This window comes from Excalfactoria chinensis, chromosome 8 (assembly GCF_039878825.1).
Source record: "Excalfactoria chinensis isolate bCotChi1 chromosome 8, bCotChi1.hap2, whole genome shotgun sequence".
NCBI classification, from domain to species: domain Eukaryota; kingdom Metazoa; phylum Chordata; class Aves; order Galliformes; family Phasianidae; genus Excalfactoria; species Excalfactoria chinensis.
The window spans coordinates 10,669,596-10,685,760 of record NC_092832.1 but is presented as its reverse complement, the minus strand read 5'-3'; the positions used below and the strand labels follow the sequence as shown (position 1 = coordinate 10,685,760).

Below are 16,165 nucleotides of genomic sequence, written 5' to 3'. Positions count from 1 at the left end.
GGTCTAGATTTGAATGTTTCTGAGCAGTTAAGCTATCGCAAAACATGATCATAAGACTACAGTAATGAACTTAACTTTTGGTGCTTGAGTTCTGCTCTGTGTAGAACTTGTTAAGGCTGGTAGTACAAAAGATCCTTCTGAGCTGTCTGCAGCCTTCCCACTACTGCAAAGCAATGGCTGCATGTATGCTTTTTGTATTTATTTACATATGTTTTACTCAAATCTGAAGGTGATGAGGTCATTAAATGTAGGTGAAGAATATCACTGCAGGGCATTTTCAACTAATTGTAGAAGTCTCCTGGGCTGGGTAAGAAGGTCATGGGAGGAGAACGGTTATTCTGTTCTCTCAGCACAGGAAAAGAAAGAGTAAGCTTGCTGCCAAGAAGGAGATGCAAAAATCCTGGCAGAACAATTTCTGAGCTGCAATGGCAGACAGTAAAAGCACCTACAGCAAATGTTAATAAAGAGGTCTTTGGACCTATGACCTATTCACTCTTATTACAAAGTAATGTTTTCAACACTGTAAGTGCTGAAGACCAAACCTAAAAATAGCAAAGAAAATTACACCACTGAACTGACAGGAAATGCGAAAACTTTTCAAATAAGAGACAGAGAACCTATTGAAACATTTGTATTCCCAGTTTGATGTACATTTAGTACCAAACAGCAGCTTCATCGTGAGGTAACTGTGATCTTTATGCCCCAAGTTAAACATCCATGGAACAGAACAATGGCTTGCTCAGAATCTACAGGGAAGCAATACCTAGAAAAACAGAAACATAAAACAGAAATATATTTAACATTCTAAATCAGAATGAGATAGATATGTTATCAAATTTTCCTCAGTGTATCTTGCCTATTAATCTTCTGTTAACTTATCTTCTGGTAAGGTCTTTTTCTTTCTTTGCTTATGTACCCAGTAAAAAGTTTTCCATCAGGGTATGAAAAAAAAAAAAGTATCTTCTATCTAAATTACATCATGCATTCTTACGAATTTGAGGCCAGACGCTCTTTGATGGAGTACTTTTTTCCTATTGCAGATGTAGAAAAATGTATAACTTTAAGTGCATTAGAAGTTTTTCTTATTCTAAATCACTGCTTTTATGAGCTAAATTTGATGTAACTTCCCATTATGAGGTAAGTTAGGAAAACTCAAACATCACCTAAATAAACTGATGCACAGTGGAGCTTCCCAAGGCACAAGCTTCTGCATGTCAGGGGAAATGAACATAAATATGCTGACTGTCATGAAGGAACTACCAGGCAATAATCTAAATACAGAGTTTTCTTTAGGTAACTAATTACAGAAACAAGACAGAGCAATAAACTCTGTTTCTTAAATGGCCAATTACTGTGCAGCAGTTCTGGTACATCCTGCTTCATTGCTGCCATTTGTTGCAGCCTAAGCACTGTCAGATACAACTTTATTTTCAAGTTTCTCAAAAGAGAGTGTCTTATGAACTGAGAATATGCAATATACCAACTTAGGGCTCTATTAAGAATTACTACCAGATTAGTTTTAAATGGCATTTTGCAATTATTTAGTAATAGGAGCAAGTTTAGATGTACTCATTCTAAACAACACAGCTACTTAAAATGAAATGACTATAGAAAGAAAAAAAAAAACAAACTTAAAATCTATTTTGAAATTGGTAAAAATTAGAGATGTTTAAAAATAAGTTGTATATAAACATTCAAACATTCCACCCTCCTCCCTCCCCTCCGCCCCCCCTTTTATTTTTCTTAGAAGCAGCAAGACAAACCAGCCATAGATCAGGTATCTTTGTGTACCATCCTCATCATTCTTAAAGAACACCGCTCCATGCACTGAGTCAAATGGAAAAATGTCAGCTAATTTTTTTCTTCCCTCCAATTCCTGAAGGTAAAATTTGGCTGGAAACATCCAAAACAAACTAAGACCAAACAAAAAATCTGGATTCCTTTCTACCGCCTTTAAATAGAAAGTCTTCAGATCATCTGCATTGTAATTCGTTTCCGTGCATACCTTCAGCAGCTGCTGTTAGAGTCAGCTTCTGCAAAAGACTTTGCAATCCTTATTCTAAGAAATAAATCAGAGAGAAAAAGTGCAGGAAGTACAATGAATACTTCATTTTATTTTTCATTAGAAAAGTGACATTCCAACAACTTGAAGGTGTTTGTTTTTCCCCATGCAGCTATTTCAGGCAGTAGGAGATGTTAAGATGATCACCTTGTTCTGTGGGGAACAAAGGTCTGAGATGAGTAATTGTTAATACACAAATTTCTTAATTAAATATTACAATGCTAGACTTGTTAAATCATTTGAATTCGATCAGTATAGTAAGATATTTATTCTTCTTTATTTCTGCTTATCTAGAGTTCAAAACGCAGTCTCAGCTTTATTGCTTTCAGTTTAATTTTATATCACCTAGACTAGATATAACACACACAAAAATCCCCGCTGAGACAGTCACTATAAGCACTCAGATTATTATTTTTTTAATAAATCCCAATAGAACTTGAGAAAAATTCCTCCCAAAATTGCAGTAAACCAACTGTATGTTCTTAAAAGATTAAAGTGATAAGCAGCCAGCATTTACTGTAAATGACAAAATCATGACACTCATTTCCACACAACATACATGTTTCTACTTTAAAATGTACTTTACACACTTTCTACTCTGGTCGATACAATCTGTAGTTACGATGCATACCTATGAAATGTTGGATATAAGAATTGTTAACTGGTTTAGTTTTATGAAATGCAGAACAGCTTAAAATCAACTGACCATTCAGGTGGGCTGTCCACTCGAAATATTCTTGTTAAGGTTTCCAGATCTTCATTTTTGAAATGGAGTTCTTCAAGTAACGTGCTCAGGAACTGTGTGTACGCTGGGCTTCTCTGCGTATTTTTAAAAACTGGAATATTTTGTGACAATCTGTCAAAAAAAAACAAAACAAAACAAGCAAACAATAACATGCATGGTATGCATGTGATGCAGTAAAGGGACTTTTCAACATCGACTGTAAAAATGCAGGTCTTGTGAGTTGAGACGATTATAGCGAAGAAGTTTGTAATGTCCCACTTGATTCATTACAGTACAGTGTATGACTATATGCATGACATACTGTTTGACCTGTACTGAAACACAAAAGTTTATTAAGATGTAGTGAAACAGAAACAAAAACTTAAAGAAAATGGGCAAGCGATTTGTGTGCCTGCCATCAACTATATGCTGATGATGCTTAATTTAGAAAAACAGACTAAAATGCCAAATTAGTTGTAAGAAAAAAAAAAATCAAATTTCTTAACTAAAAGCTCTTAAACATTCATCTTATAAAATTTGTATATTTCCTTGTATGAATAATATGTGAACGAGCCATGAAACTCATTTTAAAGTATCCAGAAAGAACATTCTTACTACAAATTCTTGCTCCTGGGCAGAAGCTGTAGTTAACTGCCAGCACACACTGCCAGACTTCACTAAGACATGCAGTTGCATCCATTGAATAGGAGGACTGCCCCCTGCAGTAAGGCACAAAATGCATAGCACGCCACAACAGCAGCTTGCTTTGCTTTAAGATGTCTCCATTACATAGAAGTCTCCAACAGAGGCATTCTGGATCCTTATTAATTTTACTTGATAGCATTGCAGTCAAGCTATTTTTTGTTTTGGTGATGCAGTGAAGTACTTAAAATCTGAAAGTGCCTAGAGTTATCAAGTGAATGCTTCAAAGATAAATAGAATCAAAGCGGGTAAAATTGTATTTCCGAATTTAGCCAGTAGAGTTCAGCTTTAAATTTCAAACAGTACTTGGACTTTCTGCATTTGCCAGTCAGCAACATTTTACAGAAATGCGACCATTTAGGCTCAGTTTTCTAAACTGTTAAGTAGGATGGAGTCCATCCAGTTTCCACAGATTTTAATATTTATAATGAATGGAAGCTGGAAGTAGTTGCCAAATAGGAGAATAAAGTACTTTCACTTGAATAGACCTACCCCAGTGTCACTTGGCAAGAACTCACACCCCAGCAACAGTTGCTTAGTCTCAGTTACTGTATTTAGATAAACAATGCTACACAGAAATAGACACTGTAGGGAATATTTCAAAATATTTGGGAATTGATGTGCTTTGAAGAAGCTGCTCAAGGTAGTCTACAGCTCATCAAAAACCTCACAGCCCAGAGAACCTGTAAGTGTGTAACTACTGAGATCAAGTCTCCCTGCAGACATTTGTATGAAGACCACCTTCCCTGGAGAAAAGCTGCATATTAACTCTTAATCTGCATATAGACTCTTAATCTAAGCTAAAACAGTGCTAGAACACAACCAAAAGATCTTACAAGGCACAGCAAATACAGTTCCCCAACACAGAAATAAGTTTCCAAAATTTCTTCATTAATAGATTTTTTACAAGTTAAATTATCTTCCATTTATTTGGGAACTCTACTTCAGTATGTCCATTTAATTAAATACTTTAACTACCCAGCACTGACATTTATTAAGATTTTAGGGGATGTTCAAAGTAACGACATAGTGTGGCATTAAACTGATGCGTAAGCCCTGCTATGTAAACCCTTGCACAGAAGTTAAGTATTTCCAGTCAGATGTGTGATTTTTGGACTGAAGCCACTAGGCTTTGTTCTTTATTTCATGACAGACAGGACAGAGCTGTCTCTCCTGGCGGGATGTACAATAGTTAGTATTCAATCTTGTAAAACAGTGCCTCCAACCAGGGCTGACAAACTGGAGACTGACTTTTGCATCGTGATGCTTTATCAGCACGGAAACAGAGGAAGTGCTGATAGAAGAGCAGTGACAATTTCAGAGTGCTGGTCTGGAGACAAGGATAGTGGGAGAAAGATCAGGAGATGCATTATTACTACTCTAGTTATTCTTTACAGGATTTAGCAGATTATATATGAAAAGAGGTTCATGGCATAAACAGTCACGACTTCCTAAATACTGGTGCCAGGAGGCTGCAAAATATTCTCTGCTGTGGTGTAAATCTATGAGCGTTTTAATTACATTTTCTCTTTTCTACCTTGTTTTTAAGAGAATAAGAAAACTACTAGTAAGAAAAAAGCCAACAGATTGTGCAGTTTTAAGTAACATAGTAAAACAGTTACGCTACCCAGCTCGTGTGCTAAACTGTATCTCTATGTATACAATAATTACATAGTTCTGTACACTATAAATATTTCTTACTATCATGCCCTGTTTAAGACGCTCTGTTTACAGAGTAGCTGTTGTAGCCTATGCTAAGAAAGAACAACCTATTCTTATTCCTAGAGTAGTGGCCAGACCTTAAATACTGTGGAACAAACTTAAAAATGAAAACAGCTGTGGATTATTTTTTTCTTACCAGACCTTTGTTTGAAAAGCCATTAAGCTCCTAATTACCTGATAAGTGGGAGTCAAAAATCAAAAAGTAATTTCAGAGACACACGTGTAAGTTTCTAGCAATTAAAAAATTATACCTAATGGAACACTCATGTATACAGACGTACAAACACCTTAATCTTGGAAGACTGCAAGAGGAGCAGGCAGAAGCTGCTGGTTTGCACTAATGGATTTGATGGTCTTAATAACACTGGTCCCACTTAGATTAAATGTACTGCACAAAAGAGCATCAAGAGTTGTGATCTCATCCTCGCTGAAATGCTAACTGCATCAAACCATAGTTTCAGGCAAATAAACCAGGACAGTCTTTAGGATCAGTATCTTGACGGCTACAGAGACTCTATCTCTGAAGAAACTATCATGACCAATTTAATGGTACACGAGATTTCAATTTAAAGATCATGGAATTGACTTGAAACTCTGAAGCATCTTCAGAAAAATCAGAGTATAAACAGGAAGTAAGATTTGAATCACAGTAATAGTATTTGGTTACTACAACAACAAAACAAGAAATATAAAGTTAGTTATCTGGTTTGCTCTTTCACATATTGCAACATTAATGCTGAACAAACTTTTGTAAAAAACTCAAGTATGAAGAATTAAGTGATTAAAAAAACCCTATCGCCTACAGAAACGTACATGATGTTGTCCGATGTTACACACCCATGCTTCTAAAGATTGCCCTCAGCACACTGTTAAAAGGAAACTTTCACGCTCACTTCATGGAAAAGCTGTAAAGTATATATCAGACTTCGTGAAACAGTGTCGTTTCCTGCACACCCACTTACACCATATGGTAAATGGGGCTTTGTAAAGTTTAAAAAGTGTTAAGAATGTCAAACTATATCTGACTGATAAAATGTGTGTTCGCTGACTATTCCACATATGCTACCTGTTAAAAAAAAAAAAAAAAAAAAAAAAAATTAATGAGAAGACCAAGGTATTACTATCAAGCTATTAAATGACATCTGGCTACTGAAAAGTGCTTACATAGTTCAGTGCTTCAACTCAAGATTCAAGCCTTCTATAAATTAGTCTCCTTACAAAAACATTTGACAAATACTTCTACAAACAGAAACGTATTCAGAAGTCCGTCATATTGTGTGAATTAAATGCAATACACTGATATTGTTTGCAGTTTCTTCACCTGCCAATGCCTACACCAATACCTAAGACTGAAGACAATCAGAAAAGATGATGGTGGAGTAATATGTTTATGTAGCTAAATCGCTAATTGGCACTTCCTAAAAAGAAGGTGATCTAATTGTATAATGCCATCCTCCCCTCACATGCTGGACTTCAAGAAAACCTCTCCAGCCGTTTGTTTTAAAATGAATGCTGCAGTCCCCTTTGAAAAAGTTACACTTTCAGTGCCACCAGTGTGATATCATCTGATTAGAGGCCTCTGAAACAGGCACCAGAAAACAACAGTCAGATCACAACCACCTAAGAAAAATGAAGTTCCTTTCCAGCATCCAGAATTGCTCACCTAAAATTACACAAAAAATGAAAGAATATGGGTGCAGGTGATGCGCTGTGGACTGCCACTTACCTGTTCAGTGCAATAAAGCATTAAACAAATCCCTGTCTGAATAGAAAACTCCCAAATACTAAGATCTTCACAATTATCGCCACCGTTCAGATGCACATGAAAAAGATGACAACTCGACGCTGAACTGTGCTGCTGAGGCGATTCACCATGAATGGTGAATGATCCATGGCTTTTTGTGTGCGTGAACAAATGGCTCTGAAGGCAGAGCTGATCTCAGTTCTTAGCTGAGGACTTTCTCATTGGGCAGGCTGCTAAAAGCTAACTGCACCATCTTGTCTGGTCTACTCTTTGTTTTTTCCTGGCCACAATCATCTTTACTTTTCCACACTCAGTTGAATTACTCTCACTATGCAGACATACAAATTAATTTCTATTACAAAAAAAAAACAGACTCTTTCTCATCAATTAGATACTGATTGTTTTTCTTTATCAGACATCATTTAACACCTTAACAGTTGGATGTCACTTTTGTTGTCTTGTGGATGCAAGACGTTAAATAAAAGGCCACTGTCACATGGGTCACAAATAATGGAAATTCATTTGGAAGTCTGTCTAACTTCCATCCAAAACTCACATCCAGGACTATTACAAGTCACCTCTGTATTTGGAAAAATGAAGTCATGAATGTAGGACAGCAGTTACCATCTTTATGAATAATGAATCAATACTTAGTGGAACTAAACTACAAGGACATAAAAGCACAGCATTTCCTGCCTTTCTCCTTCTGAATGTTTTATCCTCAAAAATACTGTTCAGGACAGTATTACCTATATATTTTGTGATTGGAGATTTACAAGGAATATTCATAAGAAGAGTGCCTTTTACCAACTCTGTACCTACCACTTTGAGGTGAAATCATCTCTGACTGCTTCGGTGAGGTATAAAGGATTGCATCAGTACTGAGTGGAAGGAAATATATATGCAGCAGTGCCAGCTGGCAAGTGGTGGGAGCAGGAATTGTCTGCAATCTGACCCCATGGAAGGCCCGTCAAAGGGCAAGTCACTGGGGGCCAGAACAAGGCCTGTGCTAGGCAGGTTGCTGGCCACATTAATCACAATGACCCACTTCTTGGACCAACAGTACACCGCAGGACAGTACGAAGGAGGCTGCCATCACTTCGACAGGAGCCCCTAAGTTGTTTCAATATTACAAGGCACTTCAGTTTCTTCAACGACTCAAGAGTCCTTCAGCAGCTCTCTACAGTGCATTTCCCATTCTTTGCACTGCAGTCAGAAAGGACAGCATAAAACCTTATCCATACACTTAAATAAGCTTTTGACCAGATTTATATAGCAGTATAATTTTGCAAATCATTCTCAGTAACAGTTCACCTCATATACTGTTAGAAATCCTCTGGAAATGTACAGAGCCTTGTTCAATGGGTATAGTCTTCCACTGTAATCTGTTCTACTCCATCAACACACGAGGATTTTTTTAATCTCAAATATTTCATATATATATATATATATATAAAACATGGCTCACATTAAAGATTTGATGGGCTCAGCAATGCAATAAAAATGTTATTACTCAGAAATGACATTTAATATAACACAGTTTTACAGATTACAATCTTGTTTTCCATTTTAATTATGTCCCTACGGCAGAAGTCTGCAGTGCAACTGATTAAACAAAAAGTAATTGTTTTGTTTAAGACAAATGACAGAGTCAATACAAGCAGTGTTACAGATCAGCAGTAAAACTCACTGAAGTAGTTGTGCATTGCAGCCTGTAGACCATCTGCCTGTACGTGCAACTGGAGTGTAGCCATGTATCAATCACTTAAAATTACTGCTTCAGTCAATAGGGTGACCTGAAAAACTGGCAGCATTTATTCATTGCATAAATCCCTCCTGAAAGGCGTTCAGGCATTCTGACAGAATAATTCAAAGCATCACTGTAATTCTGAATGCTCTACCCAATATACTGTCTGCTTGCTTAACTTGGGGTAAAGTCCCTAATTAACCATGTACCATTGGATGTACCACTGGACACAGTACAGTTGTTTATGGATAGCAGCCTTGCTAGTGCAGTATCTGAAATCACAGCAGGGATTTCCACAAACCCTAAAGCTATGTTTTCCATTAGGCAAAAGTTAATAATGTTCAGAAAGCTGTTCTGAAGCTCAATGTGTCTGTAGTTGTAAGCTAAAGCTGCAACACCAGGGAACTTAAAAAATGTCTTTGGCTATATATTTAAATGCTTACAGAGGCATCCTGTGTTAATATGCACTCAGAAAATAAAAACGTCACACCCTCAACTTATGTAATTCAGCCTTTATGCTCAGTTTCATCAGTTTCATTAAAAAAAAAAAAAGACTCACTCTTCTTATTACTTTCATTTGAACATGATTTAAAAAGCTTAACTTTTTTTTTTTTTTAAGCCTTGCTAAAAGCGAAAGGCTGCCTCCTGAGTGAGCACGTTCCATTAGAACACATTAATATTTGACAGACAGTCTTGAACTGGAAGCATTTAACTTACAAACAATATGCAGAGGTATTTAAAGACAGCTCTAGAGTTAAGTCTTCTGTTTAATTAAATGATGACACTACTGAGGAAAAATGTGATTATGATTAGTGTCATTTACAGCTCCAGAAATAATTCAGAGCCCTCTGTAAGCACAGCCTTATGGTCAAAGACAGAAATCAGTTTTCAGACACATTTTTCACCAGTATCCACACATTTATTCACTATTTCTGTTTTCTCCAGTTAAACACTCTAAAAGCAGCACTGTTTAATGATAATAACTGATGGAAATAAGCAGGAAAGTCTCCTATTGAGGGTAAAAAGCTACTTCTGGTCTAGTTTTAAATACAGCCTAAAGATCCTAAAGGCAAGACTTTCGTAGCTAAAGTGCAATTTATGTTTTATTCATTATTTAACTTTCCTTTCATTACTGTGTACTGACTTGTCCACAGCATCCAGCCCAGACACTTTAATCCTCTGATGGCAACAGAAACTAAATTATTCATATTTAATTTTTTTTTTTGTCCACTACGTTTAAATCAATGCTACAGACACAGACTCAAAACTGACTAGCATTCCTACATAATACAGATGCATGCAAAACTTCAGGTTTGTTCAAAAGTAAACTTTGGTCACTGCTTCCCATACCTTTGTTTTTTCATATGCAGCTTCTATAAAACTATTCAAGATTTACTTATTTTTTAAAATGCATATTTATGAATACGCTTTGAATAATTACATACGTTTCTTCTTTAAAAGTTTACCTTTCACACCTTAGCATTTAGCTGGTTTCCAGATTCAAGTCAACTTCATCCCCATTGAACATTACCAGAATTTCACTCTTGGTGGAGCCTGATGAATACAACTAACAGTCACTAGAAAGCATACCTGCATTAACCAGGATATTATACAAGAGGCAATTAGCACAAACTGGGACACAGGAAGCTCTCCTTTACTGTGTGGGTGACACTGCTGGCACAGGCTGCGCATGGGGGCTGTGGGGTCTCCTCCTTGGAGGCTTTCAAGAGCTGCCTGGACATGGGCCTGGCACTGTGCTCTGGGTGTCCCTTCTCATGGGGTTGGATTACATGGACCCAGCAGGGGTTGGGTTACATGGACCCAGAGGTCCCTGCCAGCCTTAGCTGATTTGAGATTCTCTGATCCAACCACCTGGTAAAGCTGCTTACAAAGAACTGAAAAGGAACCAGTGGATTCCCTACCTCTCTCCCCCCTCCTTTTTTTTTTTTTTTTTTTTTTTTTTTTAATTATTATTATTTTTTTTCCCCCCAAATCCAAACAGGCAATTGGCAATTCAGAAAATCTGAATCTATTTTCAAACTTTTATTTGAAAACAACTACAAACATGAAGTACCATATAGGTCCAGCAAAAACACCTAACTATTTGGGCAGCTCTACACAGGAGAGCTTCCAGAAGATTTGTTTAGCAGTGGATTAGAAAAGCATCTAGCCAAACAAGACCATTAGGGAAGCAACAACCATCTCAAAGATGTCCATGTTTTCTTATCCTTAGTACTTCTCAGTATAGCTGAATCAAAGACTGTTTCATCATTTTTGCTAACAGATACGATTGCAGGTTGATATTTAAATACCAAATCAAGTCTATTAGCACCTCTACACCACCACATTCCAAGTTATTACGATAATGCTCACAGACGTACAGTATCAGAACTTCCACACTAATGTGCTCCATTAAAGCACTTACATTCATAGAGGAAGTTGTTCCAAACGGTTTCAAATTAGCTCACTTATCTACATAAATCCAAGGCAATAAAAAGTTCACAATGTAAGCCCAGAAGAAATCACTATCAGCTGTTTCCCTCAAACAAATCTAGGTTTCTTAGGTACACATTTCAAGGACAGGCCTTGTTTAAAGAGCTCAATTTATTTGAAGTCTCTTTCCTGCTATCCAGCTGACAGATCAAAGGTACTTCTCACTCCCAGCATTTGCTCCTACTTCAGCCTCCTTTTAAACTTAGTCAAAAATTTAAGTTTAGGAAGATTTAAAATTTATTTTAAAATTCATCCTTTCGTCTTTCTCAGTCTTCTGTTCCTTTGCTTTTTACGTTCCTCAAAGTTTTCCCATGACAATTCCCAAATACTGGAATCCTTGGGTTACTTAGTTACATTCAAGTACGCACAGATAGAGGACACTGTGAGATTCAGAAATGCTAAGATAAACATTTCAGTCTCTGTAATGCTTGCTAGTGTTTTGTAAAGTACGCACTGTTGTATAAATTACTGTATACATGCATTGAAACCACTCAATATCTAAAAGATGCAAAAATGCATCTATATTTCAACCACATCCATTTTCGCAGTTGTTTTCATTGTCAGTGTTGTTGTCTTGTTGTTTGGTGGTTTGTTGTTTTTTTTTTGCTGTCATATACTGGCAATCTATCACTGATAAGTCTCTATCTCAATGGTATGTAAAAAAACCCTGACAAAACAAAACAACCCCTTCAATAAATATTAAATCAGAACTATACTGTCATACAGGTGGAACAGCTACAACATAACAAGCTTAGGTAAATAATTTGTCAATACTTGACTTTGTAAAATGTACTCACCTGCACTCAGATACTATGGGAACAATGATCATAAAATCGATTATAGTTTAGTTATAGAACTTTCTAACATTGTAACTTGATTGCCTGCCTTTCACTCTGATATACAGACCAAACACCTGGAATAATGCAGCTGAGTAAAGAGACATGCTAGGAATAGATTTGCTTCAACTGTGTCCAATTTTTTTTCCCCAGAAGTTAAACATAAGGACTCCTAAATGAGGCTGCATTTTCTCATTGTTTTTATGAGCATGAAAGGAACACACTTCAGAAAATACTGAAATTAATTTTTTGCCTTCAGTGTTAACATCCCATATTAGGAACAGAACTTAATCAATTGCCAGAGTGGATGTGGACTCTCAGAGTCAAAAGGCTTTTATGTCTCAAGAAGTGACATACAAAGGAGAAGTACAGAGTTCTTTGCACTTGATTCCTGCATTATCAGGAAGCGAAGATGAGTCTCTGGTTCATCAGTTTACTACTCACTATCATTTATCACATCACAAATTGTTTGCCTGCTTTCTGAATTAATTTTTCATGCTTCTAATTAATTTTCAGTTTATCTCCACTCACTGTAGGGTATTAGAGAAATGGCAACGCTCTCCAGCATAACATTACCTGCATGAAAGCTATTGAAACGCATCTCTACTTAATTTCCCCCTAACGCAGATCTTTGTTGCATGAGTCTTTAAGTAGTCCTGTGGACTACTGCTCTAAGTCAAGCAAATTATACCTTAGCTCAGTTTTATAGAGCCAGGTTTTGAAGATCTTCATGTTTTTTAATAACTCCCAGGATTCTTCCTGCTTAATAGAATTTATTTATTTCATAGCAAAAATACTGTCTGTCTTGTCAGATCTGCCACTTTCAACAGGAGTAAGACAAAAGAAAAAAGGATCTCCGGAATGAAGTACTGCCTTTTCTAGACAGCCCATCTTACTGTCTGGCATTATCAAGTTTTACATTTCATAATCTGCAATAAGCACTGCAAGGAAAGGACTGATCACATCTTCGAAAAAATGCTGCACTTTCAGGGATTTCCACAGTCAGAGTCCTTATGCTGTATTGGTTCCAGAAGAGTTCAGTAATACCACTTCTACTTTAGGCAAAATGTATTTCAGAACTGAAAGAACAGGACTCATCTCTTAGGCTAGTAGTGATATCATTACCCCTCTGCACAGAACAAAAAAAGTAATCCAGAACCCAAGCTAGAAATTCAGCTGGTACAAAATAACAGCAGATCACATTGTAGGAAGCTGTAATAACCTTTACAGTGCTCTATGCCTCTGTGTTTTTCTTTTTTGAGAGAGAGAGAGAAAAAAAAAAAGCCAAATCAGCACTGATTTGCATCTTACTATCAAATTTCCCCTAAGTCAAGAACTCTATGTGTCATGTCCCCAGCAAATGTAGGCTGTTCTTCAGAAAGTTTACCAAGATAAAATTAAAACTTTGAAAATAAAAGACACATTTGTGCGTCAGTCATGTTTTTCTTATAACAGATGGGTTGTGCTTCATGATCAAAAAATGTTTACATTGAATGTATTAAGATTAATTATTAATAAGGAAACGAGTATATTTTCGTAAGGTTAGAGCTTTGAGACTCAGTTGCAAATTTAACAGTTTAGTTTGCTCAGCGGTTGAAGTTAAAATGTATTTAAAACTAACATGAACTGCATTAAGCACGTCTTCTGAAGCTTTACTTCAGAACCGTCTATATTACAGTTTGTCTGTGCAACTTACTCTGTTACGGCATGACTTCGAACAAGCGAAGATGTATGAAGCAATTATGTAAGGAGGAGAAAATATGACTACAAAAGAAAATCTGCTTAATATATACATTTTCAATGAGTATAAATTTAAAAGAATTCTCTCGTTAATAGTGCTGGACGTTTTTTCCATCTGCTTGATCATCATGTATTTGTGGCATGAAGTTCAATAGGACATGAACTGCAACAGCTTGCCAGAGAGTCAACACAAAAATGTCTTCCAGCACTGGCCATGCTATCCTTCAGAGGCTTGAAACAGAATTTGCAACAAAAATCACGTTTACTTATACAGAAGGAAAAGAACTGGCAGAGGAAAGTACTTTTTCTACTACCATATTTTCAATTCATGAACTGCATTTGGAATATGAAATTGACAAGGGCAACTGAAGAAGCAGCTCCAGAATTTCGCTCTGCATAAAACTATTTCTAGATTTATGTTCCCCCTCTAGTAAAGGGATTAGTCAGGAAAACACTTTTTTTTTTTTTTTTTTTTTTTTTTTTTTTTTTTGCATTTTTTTTCTTTTTTTCTTATTAGGAGATTCTTTCAAACTGCCAGGGTCTCTTCTTCTTTCTCCTTTACAAATGAACAAGATATTTAATTAATTAATTTTAAAGTTGGCACTGATTAACATCCCAATGAACAACACTGCAATCCGACAAAATACTCTTCTATGTATTTATATTTCCGAAGTGATACTGGAACATGCTGGGAGGAAGTGAAGTAATACTGATCTCCTGCACATTATGCCAAATAAGCAGATTGCGTTTGCTTAGGAAATGCTGATAAGTAAGAACTGCTTAACAGAAAACATGTTTGAGTTCACACTTAGCAAATGACAATCTAAAACTATAACGAATGAAAAAAGGAATATATATGTATATTTTTTAACCATGTTGAAAACCTTGTCTTTTCTTTATTTCACAAAAAACTACAAGTTGAGAGCGAGAGGAGAGACAAAAACTGCGCCTGAATTTCAAATGCTTTTACAGAAAGTCAGTTTTTTGGGCTTCTGGTCCTGCAAACTGTTTAAGGGGTAAAAAAATTGCATTTCTTGCTCCATTATGAACAACTCTTCTCAGCTGAAACCTGCTTTCTGTCATCAGATGTGGAACAAAAGATCATCCCCTGGTTTTTAAGTGGTTTCTTTGGGAAAAAAAAAACAACCTGCTATCTTGAGTCCAAGTGCCATTTTTATAGTCAGTCTGCAAATCTGATTCATATCTGATACGTATTTTCATGTTTCCAGGGAAGAAGAGAGCAGAGATATCATAAACATCCAAATTTGTCTGAAAATACCTTAGGAATTTCAGTGTTGAATAATACAAATGCTCTGCTGTGCAAAGAAGTAAAAATGCATAGTTGAACGTAAAATTCTCCAGTTCCTGAACTGCTATCTCCAGGAGAGTAAACCTCCAGAGTACATCTCCACACGACACATTTATCTAAAGTGGCTGCACACACATAACGATGGCTTTTGTTGTGTGATCATGGTCATTTTGAGTTTGTTTAAATACCGCAGCCCAATGCCTATACGCTAATCCCAGAACATTCTGAAACGTTTCAAAGCTTTTAGTGGGAGGAACCTCTTGCATAGGCTTTGTAGATGAAGCTGACCACAGTTCACTGGAACCAGCCAGCTCAGATAAATAAGATGAAAGCAGACATTTCCTGAAAATATCTTGAAAGCTTTCCATTAGACTGTACCAGGGGTATAAGGTAAAACAGCAAATGCCCATGCTTATATAGCAACCAATCTTCCCACTGCTCTCTCCATTCCGTCTTGACTACAGTGTGTGTATCTATTTATCTGCTTCTGTTTAACATCTTGTAAAGTACTTTGGGAGAAAAAGACGCAGCTTCTGCTTTCTAGTTTACATTATGAACTAGCTACTAGTGTAACATAAAATTCTACTTAACGTTGGTACTAAATATGATAAGGAGATACTAAAATTTACCACACCTAATGGGCAAATTAATCAGAAATTTGATCTACAGATCATTATAGAGTCAGCCACACCACAACAGGCATGAATGCAAACATTCACACCAAATTCTCTGGCTGTTGAAGGGTATTCTAAGAAAGTCAGTTCGGTCACAAAGACAGGAGTGCCTCAGGCTAGATTTTCAATTTGATTGAATAAATCCAGCTGTTCACTAGAAAGAGGAAATGCCTCACCACTGGGATCTCCAACATTTTATAATTCTAGAAAGACGGTCAGACCACTTACTGTCAGGTACTTTACTTCAGAACAATGAATTAGAAATTCAAGTTTCTTTAACAGTCGATAAATTTGAGGGCATGTAAGTACTTAGAATAATTTTTGGAGGGCCAGCAGAATACAAAGGAAGCCCAGCACTACAATTTAAGCACTACAGTTAGGGGTAAGATTAGTCAGTGGGACTATCCTACAT

At 36.5% G+C, this 16,165-nt stretch overlaps 1 protein-coding gene across 3 annotated transcripts in view; it reads right to left on the bottom strand.

The window, feature by feature from the left end:
• Window positions 1-615: 615 nt before the first annotated feature.
• RPAP2 (RNA polymerase II associated protein 2) overlaps window positions 616-16,165 on the bottom strand; it is a 34,563-nt gene continuing 19,013 nt past the window's right edge. The window contains exons 12-14 of one of the 3 annotated variants that reach the window (XM_072343298.1): window positions 2,769-2,918; window positions 2,006-2,215; window positions 616-763 (exon numbers count right to left, since the gene is read on the bottom strand). In XM_072343298.1, the coding sequence (XP_072199399.1) occupies window position 2,215; window positions 2,769-2,918 (151 nt within the window). In that variant the 3' untranslated portion in view covers window positions 616-763; window positions 2,006-2,214. Of the gene's footprint in view, window positions 764-2,005; window positions 2,216-2,768; window positions 2,919-16,165 lie in introns of those variants that run through there. The other 2 variants (XM_072343299.1, XM_072343300.1) reach the window with 2 other exon arrangements.